The sequence below is a fragment of the Salmo salar genome, chromosome 06 (assembly GCF_965601325.2).
Source record: "Salmo salar chromosome 06, fSalSal1, whole genome shotgun sequence".
Taxonomy (NCBI): Eukaryota; Metazoa; Chordata; class Actinopteri; order Salmoniformes; family Salmonidae; genus Salmo; species Salmo salar.
In genome coordinates, this window is record NC_138296.1 from 89,423,023 (window position 1) to 89,445,412 (window position 22,390).

The window sequence follows — 22,390 nt, forward strand, 5'->3', positions numbered from 1 at the left end:
TGCTGGCACTAAGACCGAACTCAACGAGCCGTATAAGGCCTTAAGCAAACAAGAAAATGCTCATCCAGAAGTGGCACTCCTAGTGGCCAGGGACTTTAATGCAGGCAAACTTAAATCCGTTTTACCTCATTTCTACCAGCATGTCACATGTGCAACCAGAGGAAAAACTTGAGACCACCTTTACTCCACACAGAGAGACGCGTACAAAGCTCTCCCCCGTCCTACATTTGGCAAATCTGACCATAATTATATCCTCCTGATTCCTGCTTACAAGCAAAAACTAAAGCAGGAAGTACCAGTGACTCGCTTAATACGGAAGTGGTCAGATGATGCGGATGCTACACTACAGGACTGTTTTGCTAGCACAGACTGGAATATGTTCCGGGATTCATCCAATGGCATTGAGGAGTATACCACCTCAGTCACTGTCTTCATCAATAAGTGCATTGACGACGTCGTCCCCACAGTGACCGTACGTACATATCCCAACCAGAAGCCATGGATTACAGGCAACAGCTGCACCGAACTAAACGCTAGAGATAGAGCTTTCAAGGAGCGGGACACTAATCCGTAAACTTATAGAAATCCTGCTATGTCCTCAGACAAACCATCAAACAGGCAAAGGGTCAATCCAGGACTAAGATTGAATCCTACTACAACAGCTCTGACACTCGTCGGATGTGGCAGGGCTTGCAAACTATTACGGACTACAAAGGGAATCCCAGCCACGAGCTGCCCAGTGACGCAAGCCTACCAGACGAGCTAAATGCCTTTTATGCTCGCTTCGAGGCAAACAACACTGAAGCATGCGTGAGAGCACCAGCTGTTCCAAACGACTATGTGATCACGCTCTCCGTAGCCGATGTGAGTAAGAGCTTTAAACAGGTCAACAGTCACAAGGCCGCTGGGCCATACGGATTACCAGGGCATGTCCTCAGAGCATGCGCAGACCAACTGGCAAGTGTCTTCACTGACATTTTCAACCTCTCCCTGACCAAATCTGTAATACCTACACGTTTCAAGCAGACCACCATAGTCCCTGTGCCCAAGAATGTGAAGATAACCTGCCTAAATGACTACCACCCCGTAGCACTCATGTCAGGACCTATATACTAGGTGGTGTCAGAGGAAGGCCCCAAAAAATTGTCAAAGACTCCAGTCAACCAAGTCAAAGACTGTTCTCTCTGCTACCGCACGGCAAGCGGTACCGGAGCTCCAAGTCTAGGTCCAAAAGGCTCTTTAACAGCTTCGACCCCCAAGCCATAAGACTGCTGAACAATTAATCTGAAACGCCCTGGCCATAGAGAGGGGTTTTTTGTTCTTTATTTTGGTTAGGCCAGGGTGTTACATTGGGTGGGCGTTCTATGTTTTTTTTCTAGGTTTTTGTATTTCTGTGTTTTGGGCCGTGTGTGGCTCCCAATCAGGCACAGCTGAAGTTCGTTGTTGTTGATTGGGAGTCACACATAAGGAGCTGTCACAGGATCCAACGAAAGTGGCGCCCCTCCTCGGTCGGGCGGCGCTCGGCGGTCGTCGTCGCCGGCCTATTAGCTGCCACCGATCGTTGTTTCTGTGTCGTTTAGTTTTGTCTGTCTGTTCCGCACCTGTTTTGTGTATGTCATTAGTGGGGACTTATTTAATGTGTGTTTTCAGTTGGGATTTCGTGCGGGATTGTTTATTGTCCACGTTGTGTGATCGATAGTTTGTTTTTTGTGGAAGGATTTACCGGGCTGCGCTCCTTGCCTTAGAAAGTGTATTTTGTTTGTGCTGTACGGGCGCAGTTAACCAATTACTGGAACTTTGTATAGCACCCTGTGCTTTTCGGCGTGTGTGTGAGTAGGAACATTAAAAGACACTCACCTCCAGCACCTCTGTCTCCTGCACTTGATTCCACCTATCCGCCAGTCCAAGTCAAACGTGACAGGAGCATGTTTTTCCTTTGGGTTTTGTGGGTAATTGTATTTTGTTTCTGTTTAGTTTTGTACCTAGCAGAACTGTAGGCTGTCGTTCATTTTCGTGTTTTGTTTAAAGTGTTTCTATTAATTAAATATTGAATATGAACACTCACTCCGCTGCGTATTGGTCCACCTTTTCCGTCGATGACTTCTCTGTTTCATCTGACGACGAAGACAGCCATTACATAATCAAATGTCCACCCGGACTATTTACATTGATCCCCCCCTTTGTTTTATACACTGCTTCTACTAGCTGTTTATTATCTATGCATAGTCACTTTACCCCTACCTACATGTACAAATTACCTCGACTAACCTGTACCCCCGCACATTGACATACCCCCTGTATATAGCTTAGTTATTGTTATGTAATTTTATTGTGTACATTTTATTTTTAACTTTAGTTTATTTAGTACATATTTTCTTAACTCTATTTCTTGAACTGCATTGTTGGTTAAGGGATTCTAAGTAAGCATTTCACGGTAAGGTCTACACCTGTATTCGGCACATATGACAAATAACATTTGATTTGATTTGACAAAGAGACAGAGAGAAAAGAAAGGGAGATAGAATGCGAGAAAGTGACAGACAGTCTGAAAGACTTTCTAATAATTGTTTGTTACCTCAACCCTCTGTTTGTCTCCCCTCTGTCTCCCACTGTCTCTGTATTCTCCCCCTGTCTCTGTTGTCTCCCCTTCTGTCTCCCTCTGTCTCTGTTTGTTACCGCACCCCTCTGTCTCCCTGTCTTTGTTGTCTCCCCTCTGTCTCCCTCTGTCTCTGTTTGTCTCCCCTCTGTCTACCCCTGTCTCTGTTTGTCTCCCCTCTGTCTCCCTGTCTCTGTTTGTCTCCCCTCTGTCTACCCCTGTCTCTGTTGTCTCCCCTCTGTCTACCCCTGTCTCTGTTGTCTACCCCTGTCTCTGTTGTCTCCCCTCTGTCTACCCCTGTCTCTGTTGTCTCCCCTCTGTCTACCCCTGTCTCTGTTGTCTCCTCTCTGTCTCCCTCTGTCTTTTTTCTCCCCTCTGTCTCCCTCTGTCTCTGTTGTCTCCCCTCTGTCTACCCCTGTCTCTGTTGTCTCCCCTCTGTCTACCCCTGTCTCTGTTGTCTCCTCTCTGTCTCCCTCTGTCTTTTTTCTCCCCTCTGTCTCCCTCTGTCTCTGTTGTCTCCCCTCTGTCTACCCCTGTCTCTGTTGTCTCCCCTCTGTCTACCCCTGTCTCTGTTGTCTCCCCTCTGTCTACCCCTGTCTCTGTTGTCTCCCCTCTGTCTACCCCTGTCTCTGTTGTCTCCCCTCTGTCTACCCCTGTCTCTGTTGTCTCCCCTCTGTCTACCCCTGTCTCTGTTGTCTCCCCTCTGTCTACCCCTGTCTCTGTTGTCTCCCCTCTGTCTACCCCTGTCTCTGTTGTCTCCCCTCTGTCTACCCCTGTCTCTGTTGTCTCCCCTCTGTCTACCCCTGTCTCTGTTTGTCTCCTCTCTGTCTCCCTCTGTCTCTGTTGTCTCCCCTCTGTCTACCCCTGTCTCTGTTTGTCTCCCCTCTGTCTCCCCCTGTCTCTGTTGTCTCCCCTCTGTCTCCCCTGTCTCTGTTGTCTCCCATCTGTCTCACCTATCTCTGTTGTCTCCCCTTCTGTCCCCCTCTGTCACCCCCTTCTCCCCCGTCTCTGTTTGTTACCTCACCCATTGTCTCCCCCTGTCTCTGTTTTCTCCCCTCTGTCTTCCCCATACAGAAGTTTGACTCTGACCTGTTCAAGACTGCCATGGCCTGTCTGAGTGCCATTGCTGGGGCATTACCACCTGACTATATGGATGCCAGCCCCGGTGTCACCCTGGAGAAGCAGGCGTCTGTGGATGCACACGGCAACTTCGACCCCAAACCCATCAACACTGCCAAGTGAGTGGCCTGGGACAGAGAGAGAGAGAGGTTTTGACATTTAAAAGCTCTTATTGAACCCCTCGCAAAGTGAATTACCAATTAGAACATCAAGGTCAGGATCCACAGAACACTTGCTATATTGTATTTACTTTGCCACCATGGCCTTTTTTGCCTTTACCTCCCTTATCTCACCTCATTTGCTCACATTGTATATAGACTTATTTTTCTACTGTATTATTGACTGTATGTTTGTTTTACTCCATGTGTAACTCTGTGTTGTTGTATGTGTCGAACTGCTTTGCTTTATCTTGGCCAGGTCGCAATTGTAAATGAGAACTTGTTCTCAACTTGCCTACCTGGTTAAATAAAGGTGAAATAAAAAATTAAATAAAAACACACAGCCTCATCACAGCACCATGTACTAAAAGATGGGAGCAGAGGGAGACTAGCCCTACTGCACTAGATGTCTAGGTTGTATTAAAATAAAGGACTAGCATTAGAGTCTATCTTCTCCTTCTTTCTAGTATGTCCCTTCCAGAGAAACTGGACTACATCGCCAACAAGTTTGCAGAGCATTCCCACGTCAAATGGTCCTCAGAGAAGGTACTGTAACCTCAACAACTAGGTTTAAACGCTGCCTTTCCTGTGTAAGAGTCTAAATGTAAGGTCTTTACATGGCCTAACTCCTAGACTAACATGGCCTAACTCCTAGACTAACATGGCCTAACTCCTAGACTAACATGGCCTAACTCCTAGACTAACATGGCCTAACTCCTGGACTAACATGGCCTAACTCCTGGACTAACATGGCCTAACTCTTGGACTAACATGGCCTAACTCCTGGACTAACATGGCCTAACTCCTGGACTAACATGGCCTAACTCCTGGACTAACACGGCCTAACTTGGCCTAACTCCTAGACTAACATGGCCTAACTCCTGGACTAACACGGCCTAACTCGGCCTAACTCCTGGACTAACACGGCCTAACTCCTGGACTAACACGGCCTAACTCCTGGACTAACATGGCCTTACTCCTGGACTAACATGGCCTAACTCCTGGACTAACATGGCCTAACTCCTAGACTAACATGGCCTAACTCCTGGACTAACATGGCCTAACTCCTAGACTAACATGGCCTAACTCCTAGACTAACATGGCCTTACTCCTGGACTAACATGGTTTAACTCTTGATCTCCAGGTGACAGCGGGATGGAAAATGGGAGAGTGCGTAGATGATGATGCCAAAACTCACCCTCTGCTGAAGCCTTACAAGTCACTCAGTGAGAAGGTACTGTTGATACTATAACCCTAATCTGTCACTCAGTGTGAAGGTACTGTTTATATTATAACCCTAACCTGTCACTCAGTGTGAAGGTATTGTTTATATTATAACCCTAACCTGTCACTCAGTGTGAAGGTACTGTTTATATTATAACCCTAATCTGTCACTCAGTGTGAAGGTACTGTTTATATTATAACCCTAACCTGTCACTCAGTGTGAAGGTACTGTTTATATTATAACCCTAACCTGTCACTCAGTGTGAAGGTATTGTTTATATTATAACCCTAACCTGTCACTCAGTGTGAAGGTACTGTTTATATTATAACCCTAACCTGTCACTCAGTGTGAAGGTACTGTTGATACTATAATCAAATGAAATGTATTTACATAGCCCTTCTTACATCAGCTGATATCTCAAAGTGCTGTACAGAAACCCAGCCTAAAACCCCAAACAGCAAGCAATGCAGGTGTAGAAGCACGGTGGCTAGGAAAAACTCCCTAGAAAGGCCAAAACCTAGGAAGAAACCTAGAGAGGAACCAGGCTATGAGGGGTGGCCAGTCCTCTTCTGGCTGTGCCGGGTGGAGATTATAACAGAACATGGCCAAGATGTTCAAATGTTCATAAATGACCAGCATGGTCAAATAATAATAATCACTGTAGTTGTCGAGGCTGGAACAAGTCAGCACCTCAAGAGTAAATGTCAGTTGGCTTTTCATAGCCGATCATTGAGAGTATCTCTACCGCTCCTGCTGTCTCTAGAGAGTTGAAAACAGCAGGTCTGGGACAGGTAGCACGTCCAGTAAACAGGTTAGGGTTCCATAGCCGCAGGCAGAACAGTTGAAACTGGAGCAGCAGCACGGCCAGGTGGACTGGGGACAGCAAGGAGTCATCATGCCAGGTAGTCCTGAGGCATGCTTCTAGGGCTCAGGTCCTCCTCCGAGAGAAAGAAAGAAAGAGAGAAAGAGAGAATTAGAGAGAGCATACTTAAATTCACACAGGACACCGGATAAGACAGGAGAAATACTCCAGATATAACAGACTGACCGTAGCCCCCTGACACATAAACTACTGCAGCATAAATACTGGAGGCTGAGACAGGAGGGGTCAGGAGATTAGGGTTATAGTTATAACCCTAATCTGTCACTCAGTGTGAAGGTACTGTTTATATTATAACCCTAATCTGTCACTCAGTGTGAAGGTACTGTTTATATTATAACCCTAACCTGTCACTCAGTGTGAAGGTACTGTTTATATTATAACCCTAACCTGTCACTCAGTGTGAAGGTACTGTTTATATTATAACCCTAACCTGTCACTCAGTGTGAAGGTATTGTTTATATTATAACCCTAACCTGTCACTCAGTGTGAAGGTACTGTTTATATTATAACCCTAACCTGTCACTCAGTGTGAAGGTACTGTTTATATTATAACCCTAACCTGTCACTCAGTGTGAAGGTACTGTTTATATTATAACCCTAACCTGTCACTCAGTGTGAAGGTACTGTTGATACTATAACCCTAATCTGTCACTCAGTGAGAAGGTACTGTTGATATTATAAAGCGAATCTCAGAATCCAGAAACACATTTTCTCTGCAGTAGCTACTATAGCTAGCTAACAATCTGTTACGAGAGACTGATTGAAAGGGTCATTTACTGTACATTGTGTGCCTGTGTCTGTGTTTGTAGGAGAGGGAGACGTACCGCTGGCCAGTGAAGGAGTCTCTAAAGAGTATGTTAGCTATGGGCTGGAACATGGAGAGGACCAAAGAGGGAGAGGCCATGTTAATCAGGAAACAAAGCAAGATCTCAGAGTCCACTCAGGTAGTGTGTTTGTGAATATATACTGTATGTTGAATGGCTAACATTTCCCACATCAATACACCATATCACCGATTTTATTTAATGATTCACCTTATTATCTTTTAATGTTGACAGGATAATGATAACGAATTCATCCCGGAACCACCATTGGATCTGAACAATATTACTCTATCCAGAGAGTTGCAGGTTGTTGTCATGGAACAATTGCTATGTTTTTATGTTGTGGTTATTGAACAATGTTCTCCATAATGCTTTACCCTCTATCAAGTCATGATACTATATAATGTAATATGACATCACATCTGATGTCATGTTACTAAGCAGGTACAGAGTGCTCTGCACTCCACCAGACCTGTGTTCACATGCTATTGGAATTTGTTGTGCTTTGTTTGAGGCTACCCTTTTCCAATGAGACAACTAGAAAAAAGTCCCAAAAGTACTAACCCCACCCGCCTGCTAATCCAGGAAGGCTAAAGCAAACGCTCAGAAGTATTTGGAAGATTTAAAATAGAATTGGAACTCAGGTCTGCTGTAGTGCGGGGTTTCCCAAACTCGGTCCTGGGCCCCCTTCCCGGGTGAATATTTTGTTTTTTTGCCCTAGCACTACACAGCTGATTCAAATAACAACTCATCAAACTTTGATTATTTGAATCAGCTGTGGACTGAGTTTGGGAAACCCTGCCTGTAGTAGCTTCATCATGACACATCCAAAACACTGACTGTTTTCATGTCCATGTGTGTGTGTTCCCCCTGTAGGGGATGGTGGAGGTAGTAGCAGAGAACTACCACAACATCTGGGCCAAGAAGAAGAAGGCTGAGCTGAACAGTAAAGGTGTGTAGTCAACCACAAGGCCCGTCATCCCTTGTAATCACCCAGGAATAATGCATGCTAAATGTGGGTGAGGGAAGTGTATGTTAAAGTTTATGTAAGATGTAGGTATACGTGTGTGTGTATATATATATATACAGTTGAAGTCGGAAGTTTACATACACCTTAGCCAAATACATTTGAACTCAGTTTTTCACAATTCCTGACATTTAATCCCTGTAAAAATGCCCTGTCTTAAGTCAGTAAGGATCACCACTTTATTGTACGAATGTGAAATGTCAGAATAATAGTAGAGAGAATGATTTATTTCAGCTTTTATTTCTTTCATCACATTCCCAGTGGGTCAGAAGTTTAAATACACTCAATTAGCATTTGGTAGCATTGCCTTTAACCTCTTACATCTAGACGTTCCGCTAGCGGAACACCTGCTCCAATATCCAATGATGGGCGTGGCGCGAAATACAAAGTCCTCGAAAATCTGAAAACTTACATTTTTCAAACATATGACTATTTTACACCATTTTAAAGACAAGACTCTCCTTTATCTAACCACACTGTCCGATTTCAAAAAGGCTTTACAGCGAAAGCAAAACATTAGATTATGTCAGCAGAGTACCCAGCCAGAAATAATCAGACACCCATTTTTCAAGCTAGCATATAATGTCACAAAAAACAAAACCACAGCTAAATGCAGCACTAACCTTTGATGATCTTCATCAGATGACACTCCTAGGACATTATGTTATACAATACATGCATGTTTTGTTCAATCAAGTTCATATTTATATAAAAAACCAACTTTTTACATTAGCATGTGACGTTCAGAACTAGCATACCCACCGAAACTTCCGGTGAATTTACAAAATTACTCACGATAAACGTTCACAAAAAACATAAATTATTTAAAGAATTATAGATACAGAACTCCTTTATGCAATCGCTATGTCCGATTTTAAAATAGCTTTTCGGTGAAAGCACATTTTGCAAAATTCTGAGTAGATAGCTCGCCATCACGGGCTAGCTATTTTGACACCCACCAAGTTTAGCCCTCACCAAACTCAGATTTACTATAAGAAAAATTGGATTACCTTTGCTGTTCTTCGTCAGAATGCACTCCCGGGACTTCTACTTCAATAACAAATGTTGGTTTGGTTACAAATAATCCATAGTTATATCCAAATAGCGGCGTTTTGTTGTGCGTTCAAGACACTATCCGAAGGGTGACGAAGGGTGACGCGCCCGACTCGTTTCGTGACCAAAAAATTCAAAATATTCCATTACTGTACTTCGAAGCATGTCAAACGCTGTTTAAAATCAATTTTTCTCATAAAAAAGCGATAATATTCTGACCGGGAGTCGTTGTTTTTGTTCAAAGACTGAAAATAAAAACATGGTGTCGGCTCGTGCACGCGCCCCCAGTCTCATTGTTCTCAGATCGACCACTATCCAAATGCGCTACTGTTTTTCAGCCAGAGACAGCAGAGTCATCATTCACCGTTCTGCCGCCTTCTAAGAGCCTATGGGAGCCGTAGGAAGTGTCACGTTACAGCAGAGATCCTCAGTTTTCAATAAAGAGAGTGTAGAAGGCCAAGAAATGGTCAGAGAGGGCACTTCCTGTAAGGAATCTTCTCAGGTTTTGGCCTGCCAAATGAGTTCTGTTATACTCACAGACACCATTCAAACAGTTTTAGAAACTTGAGTGTTTTCTATCCAAAGCTAATAATTATATGCATATTCTAGTTTCTGGGCAGGAGTAATAATCAGATCAAATCGGGTACGTTTTTTATCCGGCCGTGAAAATACTGCCCCCTATCCATAACAGGTTAAATTGTTTAACTTGGGTCAAACGTTTCGGGTAGCCTTCCACAAGCTTCCCACAATAAGTTGGGTGAATTTTGACCCATTCCTCCTGACAGAGCTGGTGTAACTGAGTCAGTTTTTTAGGCCTCCTTGATCGCACATGCTTTTTCAGTTCTGCCCACAAATGTTCTATATTGATTGAGGTCAGGGCTTTGTGATGGCCACTCCAATACCTTGACTTTGTTGTCCTTAAGCCATTTTGCAACAACTTTGGAAGTATGCTTGGGATCATTGTCCATTTGGAAGACCCATTTGCGACCAAGCTTTAACTTCCTGACTGATGTCTTGAGATGTCGCTTCACTATATCCACATGATTTTCCTGCCTCATGTTGCCCTCTATTTTGTGAAGTGCACCAGTCCCTCCTGCAGCAAAGCGCTCCCACAACATGATGCCGCCACCCCCGTGCTTCAAGGTTGTGTTCTTCGGCTTGCAAGCCTCTCCTTGCGTACTATTGTTTGTACAGATGAACATGGTACCTTCAGGCATTTGGAAATTGCTCCCAAGGATGAACCAGACTTGTGGATGTCTACAAGGTCTTGGCTGATTTCTTTTGATTTTCCCATGATGTCAAGCAAAGAGGCACTGAGTTTGAAGGTAGGCCTTGAAATACATCCACAGGTCCACACCTCCAATTGACTCAAATGATGTCAATTAGCCTATCAGAAGCTTCTAAAGCCATGACATCGTTTTCTGGAATTTTCCAAGCTGTTTAAAGGCACCGTCTACTTAGTGTATGTAAACTTCTGACCCACTGGAATTGTGATCCTGTGAATTATAAGTGAAATAATCTGTCTGTAAACAATTGTTGGAAAAACTACTTGTGTCATGCACAAAGTAGATGTCCTAACCAACTTGCCAAAACTATAGTTTGTTAACGAGAAATTTGCGGAGTGGTTAAAAAAACGTTTTAATGACGCCAACCTAAGTCTTCCGACTTCAACCGAAATGCCAAAACTATAGTTTTGTAGTAACCAAAAACAGTTAAAGTAGCCAGCCTTTCCCTTGATGACAGCTTTTCACACTCTTGTGACACGGAAGGGGTGGAATACAGAAGATAGCCCTATTTGGTAAAATACCTGTTGTGGAAAATTGCAAGATTATAACGCTTGTATTGTATTATAATGGTTGTAATATTCGACAGAATAGAGTATTCTGTTAACTATTGTGTGTGTGTTCTACTGAGGATGGGCCTCTATGAGATAGCACTGACAGAGGAGATTTACGATGTCTTTGGGTAATAAAGCCTAAAAGAGCATTCCAGAGGACATGAGCTAATGGCTCTGTTCTATACTGTACCAGGGAGAGACAGTTCCAGTTTGGAGTAGGAGGACCAGACACTGGTCTATACAATGAAAACTGTTGACACAGCAGTTGCTGTCTGCTATGTTTTATAGATATCTTTCATACAAAACTTAACCTTGTGACCCATTCTATGTATCTGTGGTTCGTCATGTACGTTGAGAGGGGTGTATCTTGGCTATAAAAGATCTTTGTACATTTGTGTAGTCACTTTTCAATGGTTCATTAGAGATAGCGCATCATTGAAAGACAAGGTGCTTTTGCAAAAGCTCTTAATTATTAAAGATGTAGTTTAAGTATAACTGCAAAGTTCATTAGAGTTAACTCCACCTCAGATTGCAGCCCAAATAAATGCTTCAAAGAGTTCATGTAACAGACACATCTCAACATCAACTGTTCAGAGGAGAATATGTGAATCAGGCCTTCATGGTCGAATTGCTGCAAAGAAACCACTACTAAAGGACACCAATAAGAAGAAGATACTTGCTTGGGCCAAGAAACACGAGCAATGGACATTAGACCTATGGAAATCTGTCCCTTGGTCTGATGAGTCAACATTTTTGGTTCCAGGCCTCCCGGGTGGCGCAGTGGTCTAAGGCACTGCATCGCAGTGCTAGCTGTGCCACCGGAGATTCTGGGTTTGAGCCCAGGCTCTGTTGCAGCCGGCCACGACCGGGAGGCCCATGGGGCTGGATGTGCATTGTGTCAAGAAGCAGTGCGGCTTGGTTGGGTTGTGTTTCGGAGGATGCATGGCTCTCGACCTTTGCCTCTCCCGAGTCTGTACGGGAGTTGCAGCGATGAGACAAGACAGTAACTACTGCCAATTGGATACCACGAAAAAGGGGTAAAATAAATATTTTAAAAAATGTTTGGTTCCAACCTCTGTCTTTATCAGACGCAGAGAAGGTGATCGGATGATCTCCACATGCGTGGTTCCCACCGTGAATCATGGAGGAGAAGGTGTGATGTTGTGGGGGTGCTTTACTGGTGACACTGTAAGGCTACCACAGCATTCTTCAGCAATACGCCATCACATCTGGTTTGCGCTTAATGGGACTATCATTTGTTTTTCAACACACCTCCAGGCTGTGTAAGGGCTATTTGACCAAGAAGGAGAGTGATGGAGGGCTGCATCAGATGACCTGGCCTCCACAGTCACCCGATGTCAACCCAATTGAGATTGTTTGGGATGAGTTGGACTGCAGAGTAAAGAAAAAGCAGCCAACAAATGCTTAGCATATGTGGTAACTCCTTCAAGACTGTTGGAAAAGCATTCCTCATGAAGCTGGTTGAGAGAATGCCAAGAGTGTGAAAAGCTGTCATCAAGGCAAAAGGGTGGCTATTTTGAAGAATATAAAATATGTTCAACACGTTTTTGTTTACTACATGATTCCATATGTGTTATTTCATATTTTTGATGTCTTCACTATTATTCTGCAATGTAGAAAATAGTAAAACTAAGAAAAACCCTTGAATGAGTAGGTGTTCTAAAACTTTTGACCAGTAGTGTATATGTAGGTTTATATATATAGTAGTGTATATGTAGGTTTATATATATATATAATATATATATATATATATATATATATATATATATATATATAAACCTACATATACACTACTGGTCAAAAGTTTTATATATTCACTACCATTCAAAAGTTTGGGGTCACATTGAAATGTCCTTGTTTTTGAAAGGAAAGGACATTTTCTGTCTTTTAAAATTAACATCAAATTGATCAGAAATACAGTTTAGACATTGTTAATGTTGTAACTGACTATTGTAGCTGGAAATGGCAGATTTGGAATATTTACATAGGCGTACAGAGGCCCATTTTCAGCAATCATCACTTCTGTGTTCCAATGGCACATTGTGTTATCTAATCCAAGTTTATCATTTTAAAGGCTAATTGATCATTAGAAAACCCTTTTGCAATTATGTTAGCACAGCTAAAAACTGTTGTTCTGATTAAAGAAGCAATACAACTGGCCATCTTTGGACTAGTTGAGTATCTGGAGCATCAGCGTTTGTTGGTTCAATTACAGGCTCAAAAATGGCCAGAAACAAATAACTTTCTTCTGAAACTCGTTAGTCAATTCTTGTTCTGAGAAATGAAGGCTATTCCATGCGAGAAATTGCCAAGAACCTGAAGATCTCGTACAACGCTGTGTACTACTCCCTTCACAGAACAGCGCAAACTGGCTCTAACCAGAATAGAAAGAGGAGTGGGAGGTCCCGGTGCACAACTGAGCAAGAGGACAGTTCGCTTTTCTTTCAAAACAAGGACATTTCTAAGTGTGGTATATACCCACATCTATACATACAGTATATACCTACATATACACTACCGTTCAAAAGTATATATAGGTCTATATATATATGTATGTATATACTGTATGTTTGTGTATACTTTGTGTATACTGTATGTTTGTGAAAGTGTAGCCACTGTTTGATGTGTTTGCTGTCTGTCTCAGGAGGAGGGAGCCACCCATTGCTGGTGCCCTATGACACTCTGACAGCCAAGGAGAAATACAGAGACAGAGAGAAGGTCCAGGATCTCTTTAAATTTCTTCAGATCAATGGATACACTATCACCAGGTCAGACTCTCCCCCTAATTATCTCACCGTATACCGCATCTGTCTGTTACCACTGTGGACATGAAATCAATCAGTTAATCAATCAGTCAATCATTGTTTCCAACATTCTGTCATGTAAAACAGTCATCAGCTGACTAAAACAGTAATCAGCTGACTAAATCAGTCATCAGCTGACTAAATCAGTCATCAGCTGACTAAATCAGTCATCAGCTGACTAAAACAGTCATCAGCAGACTAAATCAGTCATCAGCAGACTAAATCAGTCATCAGCAGACTAAATCAGTCATCAGCAGACTAAATCAGTCATCAGCAGACTAAATCAGTCATCAGCTGACTAAAACAGTAATCAACTGACTAAAACAGTCATCAGCAGACTAAAACAGTCATCAACTGACTAAAACAGTCATCAGCTGACTAAAACAGTCATCAAATGACTGTAGCTGACTAAAACAGTCATCAGCAGACTAAAACAGTCATCAACTGACTAAAACAGTCATCAGCTGACTAAAACAGTCATCAAATGACTGTAGCTGACTAAAACAGTCATCAGCTGACTAAAACAGTCATCAGCTGACTAAATCAGTAATGACTACTGTTTTAGTCAATCAATGAATTTCTGTTGTGTCTTATCTTACTGATGTTCTGCAGAGGTCTGAAGGACATGGAGCAAGACTCATCGTCCATGGAGAAGAGGTTTGCTTACACGTTTCTCAAGAGGTTGCTGAAGTATGTGGACTCGGCTCAGGAGTTCATCGCCCACCTAGGTGAGTCCACTCAGACATTTGATGAATATGCTTTGAAATGTGGAATTCAAATTCATTCTCAATTTAGTTAAGTGTCTAGTTTAAGTTTTATACGTCTTTGAACCTGGTTTTTCCAGAGGCCATGGCCACCAGCGGAAAGACAGACAAATCGCCTCACGATCAGGAAATCAAGTTCTTCGCCAAGGTATGGATGTACAGTCTTTCAACAATAGACAGGAAATGAATTGTAGACACTGTGGAATAAGCTCTCAATGCTCTGCCTTGATCCACCACTTCTCCCAATCTGCCCTATAGGTGCTGCTACCACTCATAGACATGTACTTTAAGAACCACAGCATGTACTTCCTGTCCTCGCCCAGTAAGAACCTGAGCAGCAGTGGCTACGCCTCTAACAAGGAGAAGGAGATGATCACCAGGTAAGGTACCAGTAGTGGACACACTGGTGAATGACAATGTTGCCAGTCTGAACTCAACACAGAATCCCCAGCCACAGTTTTCTAATGAGAGTCACATAGACATTTCCAATTGACCTGAGAGGATCAGATAGGTGTAAGCTATATGGAGGAAAGTTCACCTAGCCTGGTGTCTAGGGAAGGTAGTTGTAGATAGATTTCAGACTGTGCACTACAATACACATGTGAAAATTGTGAACAATTATTTTCTTGTTTTCCTCAGTTTGTTTTCTTCTCTCCTTTCTTTATCTGGTTATTTCATTGCCTTTCCTCTCCTATATTTATCTGGTTATTTCACTGCCTTTCCTCTCCTATATTTTACAGCCTGTTCTGTAAGATGGCAGCTCTTGTCAGACACAGGATTTCCCTCTTTGGTAAGGACCTCGGTCAATGTCTTTACCAGTGTGTCAATGCCTTTACCAGTGTGTCAATGCCTTTAACCGTGTGTCAATGCCTTTAACAGTGTGTCAATGCCTTTAACAGTGTGTCAATGTCTTTACCAGTGTGTCAATGTCTTTACCAGTGTGTCAATGTCTTTACCAGTGTGTCAATGCCTTTACCACTGTGTCAATGTCTTTACCAGTGTGTCAATGCCTTTACCACTGTGTCAATGCCTTTACCTGTGTGTCAATGCCTTTACCTGTGTGTCAATGCCTTTACCTGTGTGTCAATGCCTTTACCTGTGTGTCAATGCCTTTACCAGTGTGTCAATGTCTTTACCAGTGTGTCAATGTCTTTACCAGTGTGTCAATGCCTTTACCAGTGTGTCAATGCCTTTACCAGTGTGTCAATGTCTTTACCAGTGTGTCAATGTCTTTACCAGTGTGTCAATGTCTTTATCAGTGTGTCAATGCCTTTACCAGTGTGCCAGGCCTTTACCATTCTGCCAGGCCTTTACCATTCTGCCAGGCCTTTACCAGTCTGCCAGGCCTTTACCAGTCTGCCAGGCCTTTACCATTCTGCCAGGCCTTTACCATTCTGCCAGGCCTTTACCAATCTGTCAGGCCTTTACCAGTCTGTCAGGCCTTTACCATTGTGCCAGGCCTTTACCATTGTGCCAGGCCTTTACCATTGTGCCAGGCCTTTACCATTGTGCCAGGCCTTTACCATTGTGCCAGGCCTTTACCATTGTGCCAGGCCTTTACCAGTGTGTCAAAGCCTTTACCATTGTGCCAGGCCTTTACCAATATGCCAGGCCTTTACCAGTGTGCCAGGTCTTTACCAATATGCCAGGCCTTTACCAGTGTGTCAATGCCTTTACCATTGTGCCAGGCCTTTACCAATATGTCAGGCCTTTACCAGTGTGTCAATGCCTTTACCATTGTGCCAGGCCTTTACCAATATGTCAGGCCTTTACCAGTGTGTCAAAGCCTTTACCATTGTGCCAGGCCTTTACCATTGTGCCAGGCCTTTACCAATATGTCAGGCCTTTTCCAGTGTGTCAATGCCTTTACCATTGTGGCAGGCCTTTACCAGTGTGCCAGGCCTTTACCAGTGTGCCAGGCCTTTACCAGTGTGCCAGGCCTTTACCAGTGTGCCAGGCCTTTACCATTGCCTCAGTGCTCTGATTTGTACTATTTGTGCTGCCTCTACTTTTTGGCAGTGATTTCCATATCAATGTGTTCTCATAGGGAGCGACTCGGCTATTATGGTGAGCTGTCTACACATCCTGGCTCATTCCCTCGACACAAGGTAAGAGCCTTTTGAAGACCCTGAAGAACAAACCTCTTGTCTCGCCTTAAATCAGGAAAAAGTCAAACTGCAAATTGATGTTCAGGTGCTTCTCGTTCAGTTCAAATTGTTGATTAAGGAACTCTACTGAGGAATGTGATTGTTGAATGGCTTGTAAATCATATATGTTTTATTATATTGCATTTGTAAATTGTATAAATGGTGTATATTCAGGGCTCCCTTGTGAAAGAGGGCTGGCTCTCAATGGGAAATAAAGTCCCTGTGGAAATAAACGTTACATTAAACATGTACAATTAATAAAGGTTAAGATGCTTACGACATTAAAGTCAATAAAGACAATTTCATACTTTAGCTATGTATGTTGATCATTATTCTGGATATAAAAAGTACACGCTTTGTACAGTGTTGTTTGTGTGTCCGTGCAAATCCATCCACGCCTGACCCCTGTAGGAATCCATTACATAAATGGTTTCCTGTGTGAGGAGAATCTCTTACGAAGGTCATTACTGACCAAAAGCTTAGATTTGGTTGTGCAGAGCGTCCTTTTGTCATTATAGGAGAATCCTTTACACTTATTTTTCTGTGTTGTTGTTCTTACACCTCTCCTCCTGTTCTGTCGTTCTTACACCTCTCCTTTTGTCCTCTTCCTCCCCTCCCAGGACGGTGATGAAGTCAGGCTCAGAGATGGTGAAGGCTGGGGTCAGGACATTATTTGAGAATGCAGCAGAGGACCTAGAGAAGACCCTGGAGATGCTGAAGCTGGGGAAGTTCAGCCAGTCCCGGAGCCAGATGAAGGGCTTGTCCCAGAACATCACCTACGCCACCACCGCTCTACTGCCCATCCTCACAGCCCTGTTCGAACATGTCACCATGCACAACTTTGGAGTCTGCCTGCTTGGTGAGTTAGCCTTGATGTTATTTTAATACATTTACACTGGTTGCACCATGCGTGAGTCCCCTAGTGCAGTGGTTCTCAAACCTCTCCTCGGGACCCCCAGCCATTCCAAACCTTTCCTTGAGGACTCCCAGCCATTCCAAACCTCTCCTCTGCGACCCCCAGCCGTTCCAAACCTTTCCTCGAGGACTCCCAGCCGTTCCCAAACCTCTCCTCGGAGACCCACAGCCATTCCAAACCTCTCCTCAGAGACCCCCAGCCATTCCAAACCTCTCCTCTGGGACCCCCAGCCGTTCCCAAACCTCTCCTCTGGGACCCCCAGCCGTTCCAAACCTCTCCTCAGGGACCCCCAGCCATTCCAAACCTCTCCTCAGAGACCCCCAGCCATTCCAAACCTCTCCTCTGGGACCCCCAGCCATTCCAAACCTCTCCTCTGGGACCCCCAGCCGTTCCAAACCTCTCCTCTGGGACCCCCAGCCATTCCAAACCTCTCCTCAGGGACCCCCAGCCATTCCAAACCTCTCCTCTGGGACCCCCAGCCATTCCAAACCTCTCCTCTGGGACCCCCAGCCATTCCAAACCTCTCCTCTGGGACCCCCAGCCATTCCAAACCTCTCCTCAGGGACCCCCAGCCATTCCAAACCTCTCCTCAGAGACCCCCAGCCATTCCAAACCTCTCCTCAGAGACCCCCAGCCATTCCAAACCTCTCCTCTGGGACCCCCAGCCGTTCCCAAACCTCTCCTCAGAGACCCCCAGCCATTCCAAACCTCTCCTCTGGGACCCACAGCCATTCCAAACCTCTCCTCTGGGACCCCCAGCCATTCCAAACCTCTCCTCTGGGACCCCCAGCCATTCCAAACCTCTCCTCTGGGACCCCCAGCCGTTCCCAAACCTCTCCTCGGAGACCCCCAGCCGTTCCCAAACCTCTCCTCAGAGACCCCCAGCCATTCCAAACCTCTCCTCTGGGACCCACAGCCATTCCAAACCTCTTCTCTGCGACCCCCAGCCATTCCAAACCTCTTCTCTGCGACCCCCAGCCATTCCAAACCTCTCCTCTGGGACCCACAGCCATTCCAAACCTCTCCTCTGGGACCCCCAGCCATTCCAAACCTCTCCTCGGGGACCCCCAGCCGTTCCAAACCTCTCCTCGGAGACCCCCAGCCGTTCCCAAACCTCTCCTCGGAGACCCCCAACCGTTCCCAAACCTCTCCTCGGAGACCCCCAGCTGTTCCATGTATTTGATCTATTCCAGAACAAGCACACCTGATTCAACTTGTCAACTGATTATCAAGCCCTTGATTAGTTGAATCAGGTCAGCTAGTTCAGGGCTAAAACTAAATTATGAAACATCTGGGGGTCCCGAGGAGAGGTTTAGGAACGGCTGGGGGTCTCCGAAGAGAGATTTGGTATGGCTGGGAGTCCCGGGGAGAGGTTTGGGAACGGCTGGGGGTCTCCGAAGAGAGGTTGCGGGAACTGCTGGGGGTGCCCAGAGGAGAGGTTGCGGGAACGGCTGGTGGTCCCGAGGAGAGGTTTGGAATGGCTGGGGGTCGCAGAGGAGAGGTTTGGAATGGCTGGGGGTTCCGAGGAGAGGTTTGGGAACAGCTGGGGGTCCCGAGGAGAGGTTGCGGGAATGGCTGGGGGTCCTAGTATTGCTAGGAAATCTGACCTGTGTGTGTTGCCTTTTCCAGTGGATGATGTCCAGCTGTCGTGCTATCGCATTGTGACGTGTCTCTACTCATTGGGCACGGGGAAACACATCTTCATGGAGAGGTATGAGGCCTCATCACATCTAAGGAGGTACTGTAGGAGTAGGAGATGGAATGAGAGTGATTAAATCTCTCTGGATAATTGGAGAAGGAGAACATCATCCAACACTGACTAGAAAAATCACAATGTCTGAACTGTGGTGTGCTCTAAATCACGCTTGAGTGCTGTAAGTGAAGGTAAATAATAAAGAAAATAAAAGCCAAAACATGCTGGTTCTACTTTTAGCAATAAAGACACTTTTTTTTATTGAATTCCATTGTCCTCCAAGTCTCTCCTTCAGAGTGCTACGGAACAGCAAAGTACTCATGTCTACTGTAAATGTGTATGTCTGTGTGTATTAATCGCTGTGTGTGTGTTAATGTCTCTGTGTGTATTGTATTGTATTTATTATGGATCCCCATTAGCTGCTGCCAAAGCAGCAGCTACTCTTCCTGGGGATCAGCAAAATTATACCATTTTAAAAACATTACAATACATTCACAGATTTCACAACACACTGTGTGCCCTCAGGCCCCTACTCCACCACTACCACATACCTACAGTACTAAATCCGGGGGGGGGGGGGTGTGTGTGTGTGTGTGTGTGTGTGTGTGTGTGTGTGTGTGTGTGTGTGTGTGTGTGTGTGTGTGTGTGTGTGTGTGTGTGTGTGTGTGTGTGTGTGTGTGTGTGTGTGTGTGTGTGTGTGTGTCAATGTTTGTGTTGCTTCACAATCCCCGCTGTTCCATAAGGTGTATTTTTATCTGTTTTTCATATCTTATTTTACTGCTTGCGTCAGTCACTTGATGTGGAATAGAGTTCCATGTAGTCATGGCTCTATGTGGTACTGTGTCTCCCATAGTCTGTTCTGGACTTGGGGACTGTGAAGAGACCTCTTGGCATGGCTTGTGGGGTATGCATGGGTGTCTGAGCTGTGTGCAAGTAGTTTAGACAGACAGCTCGGTGCATTCAACTTGTCAATACCTCTCACAAATAAAAGTAGTGATGAAGTCAATCTCTCCTCCACTTTCAGCCAGGAGAGATTGACATGCATATTATTAATATTAGCTCTCTGTGTACATCCAAGGGCCAGCCCTGTTCTGAGCCAATTGCAATTGTCCTAAGTCCTTTTTTGTGGCACCTGACCACACGACTGAACAGTAGTCAAGGTGTGACAAAACTAGGGCCTGTAGGACCTGCCTTGTTGATAGTGTTGTTAAGAAGGCAGAGCATCGCTTTATTATAGACAGACTTCTCCCCATCTTAGCTACTACTGCATCAATATGTTTTGACCATGACAGTTTACAATCTAGGGTTAGTCCAAGCAGTTTAGTCATCTCAATTTCCACATTATTTATTACAAGATTTAGTTTAGGTTTAGGTTTTAGTGAGTGTTTTGTTCCAAATACAAAGCTTTTAGTTTTAGAAATATTTAGGGCTAACTTATTCCTTGCCACCCACTCTGAAACCAACTGCAGCTCTTTGTTGAGTGTTGCAGTCATTTCAGTCGCTGTAGTAGCTGACGTGTATAGTGTTGAGCCATCCGCATACATAGACACTCTGGCTTTACTCCAAGTCAGTGGCATGTCGTTAGTAAAAATTGAAAAAAGCAAGGGGCCTAAACAGCTACCCTGGGGAATTCCTGATTCTAACTGGATTATATTTGAAAGGCTTCCATTAAAGAACACCCTCTGTGTTCTGATAGACAAGTAACTCTTTATCCACATTATAGCAGGGGGTGTAAAGCCATAACACAAGTGTTTCCAGCAGCTGACTATGATCGATAATGTCAAAGCTGCACTGAAGTCTAACAAGACAGCTCCCACAATAATTTTATCATCAATTTCTCTCAGTGTATTAATGTCTCTGTTTGTGTTAATGTCTCTGTGTGTGTTAATGTCTCTGTGTGTGTTAATGTCTCTGTGTGTGTTAATGTCTCTGCGTGTGTTAATGTCTCTGTGTGTGTTAATGTCTCTGTGTGTGTTAATGTCTCTGTGTGTATTCCCTCCAGGCACCTACCAGCCCTAGGAGAGTGTCTGGCCACCCTGGTAGGAGCCATGCCTGTAGCTTTCCTGGAGCCTGATCTCAATGCTCACAACCCCCTGTCTGTCTTCAACACCAAGACACAGCGAGAGAGGGCCAGTAAGTCACTACTTTGCAGTCGCAATACTGAATCATAACACTACCAATTTATCAGGACCAATCTATGCTTGACTACAACCTGTATGCCCTTACATTGACCTCCACTACATCCTTAGTTCTACTGTAAGGGCCATTTTCCTGGACACAGGGCCTAGTCCTAGACCATGCATTTTAGTCCAGGACCAGGCTTCATCAATGTCTGGGAAACCAGCCCTATGTTTATTAACGGTGTATGGCTAACTGTGTGTTGTTCTCTGTGTAGTCTTGAGTATGCCTGACTCTGTGGAGGAGATGTGTTCAGACATGCCTCGTCTGGATCGCCTGCTGAAGGACATCAACGACATCTCAGAGTCTGGAGCACGCTACACAGAGATGCCACAGGTCAGGAGGGCTTGGACTGCTGTTATCACTATATCTGTTTATATTACAAGAGAGCTTTTTTGGACAGTGAACCCTATTTTAAAGCTGGAATCCTCAGCGGTGAAACTGTCGCGTTCGTTTGCGATATTACAACAACAAAGACGTTACTTGTTACAACGAACACAGTTTTCTTCGTCTGACATTGTTGCACGTGCGATAGAACACAGAGAATGTACTACCATTTATTTTCACCACGATGCCGGATGCTCCTCCCCTCTGTTTCAACACAAAGGAACTCATTAAAGCTGGAGCCTTGATTGACTGCAACACCTTGATTAACATCATCTCTGGCACGATGGCATTACGTGGTATAGCTTAATATTCTGATAATGGTGATATTGCTTAATATTGTGGTTAGCGCTTAATATGGTGCCGTCCCATCCCCATTCCCTCCAGGTGATTGAGGTGATCCTGCCCATGTTGTGTAACTACTTGTCCTATTGGTGGGAGAGAGGAACAGAGAACTCTGCTCCACACACAGCCTGCTGCACCACCGTGTGCTCCCACCACCTCAGCATCATCTTGGGGAACATCCTCAAGATCCTCAACAACAACCTGGGCATCGATGATGCTCCCTGGATGAAGAGGATCGCAGGTGGGATGCTGGGTTATTATTACCTCAGGGCTAACGTGGCACAGAGGAGGTTTTGGTGAACAACACTCGTGTTTTGAGGAACCTTGCCTTAGACCTGAAGACTTGCGTTAACTCCCTGAGTCAATGCCTACCCACTGGGCAAACACTGGTAGAATCAACGTTGTTTCCATGTCAT

General features: G+C 44.5%; 1 protein-coding gene across 5 annotated transcripts in view; it reads left to right on the forward strand.

The window, feature by feature from the left end:
- The window catches only part of LOC106608253 (ryanodine receptor 3), a 264,485-nt gene that overhangs the window by 192,268 nt on the left and 49,827 nt on the right, over positions 1 to 22,390 (forward strand). For 4 of the 5 annotated variants that reach the window (XM_082977053.1, XM_045721102.2, XM_045721103.2 and 1 more), the window contains 17 exons: positions 3,671 to 3,834; positions 4,341 to 4,419; positions 5,018 to 5,107; positions 6,791 to 6,925; positions 7,040 to 7,111; positions 7,682 to 7,757; positions 13,388 to 13,511; positions 14,160 to 14,275; positions 14,392 to 14,459; positions 14,570 to 14,691; positions 15,052 to 15,101; positions 16,359 to 16,419; positions 17,079 to 17,317; positions 19,004 to 19,085; positions 21,070 to 21,200; positions 21,463 to 21,581; positions 22,017 to 22,215. In XM_082977053.1, the coding sequence (XP_082833179.1) occupies positions 3,671 to 3,834; positions 4,341 to 4,419; positions 5,018 to 5,107; positions 6,791 to 6,925; positions 7,040 to 7,111; positions 7,682 to 7,757; positions 13,388 to 13,511; positions 14,160 to 14,275; positions 14,392 to 14,459; positions 14,570 to 14,691; positions 15,052 to 15,101; positions 16,359 to 16,419; positions 17,079 to 17,317; positions 19,004 to 19,085; positions 21,070 to 21,200; positions 21,463 to 21,581; positions 22,017 to 22,215 (1,927 nt within the window). The remainder of the gene's footprint in view (positions 1 to 3,670; positions 3,835 to 4,340; positions 4,420 to 5,017; positions 5,108 to 6,790; positions 6,926 to 7,039; positions 7,112 to 7,681; positions 7,758 to 13,387; positions 13,512 to 14,159; positions 14,276 to 14,391; positions 14,460 to 14,569; positions 14,692 to 15,051; positions 15,102 to 16,358; positions 16,420 to 17,078; positions 17,318 to 19,003; positions 19,086 to 21,069; positions 21,201 to 21,462; positions 21,582 to 22,016; positions 22,216 to 22,390) is intronic. The other variant, XM_045721105.2, reaches the window with a different exon arrangement.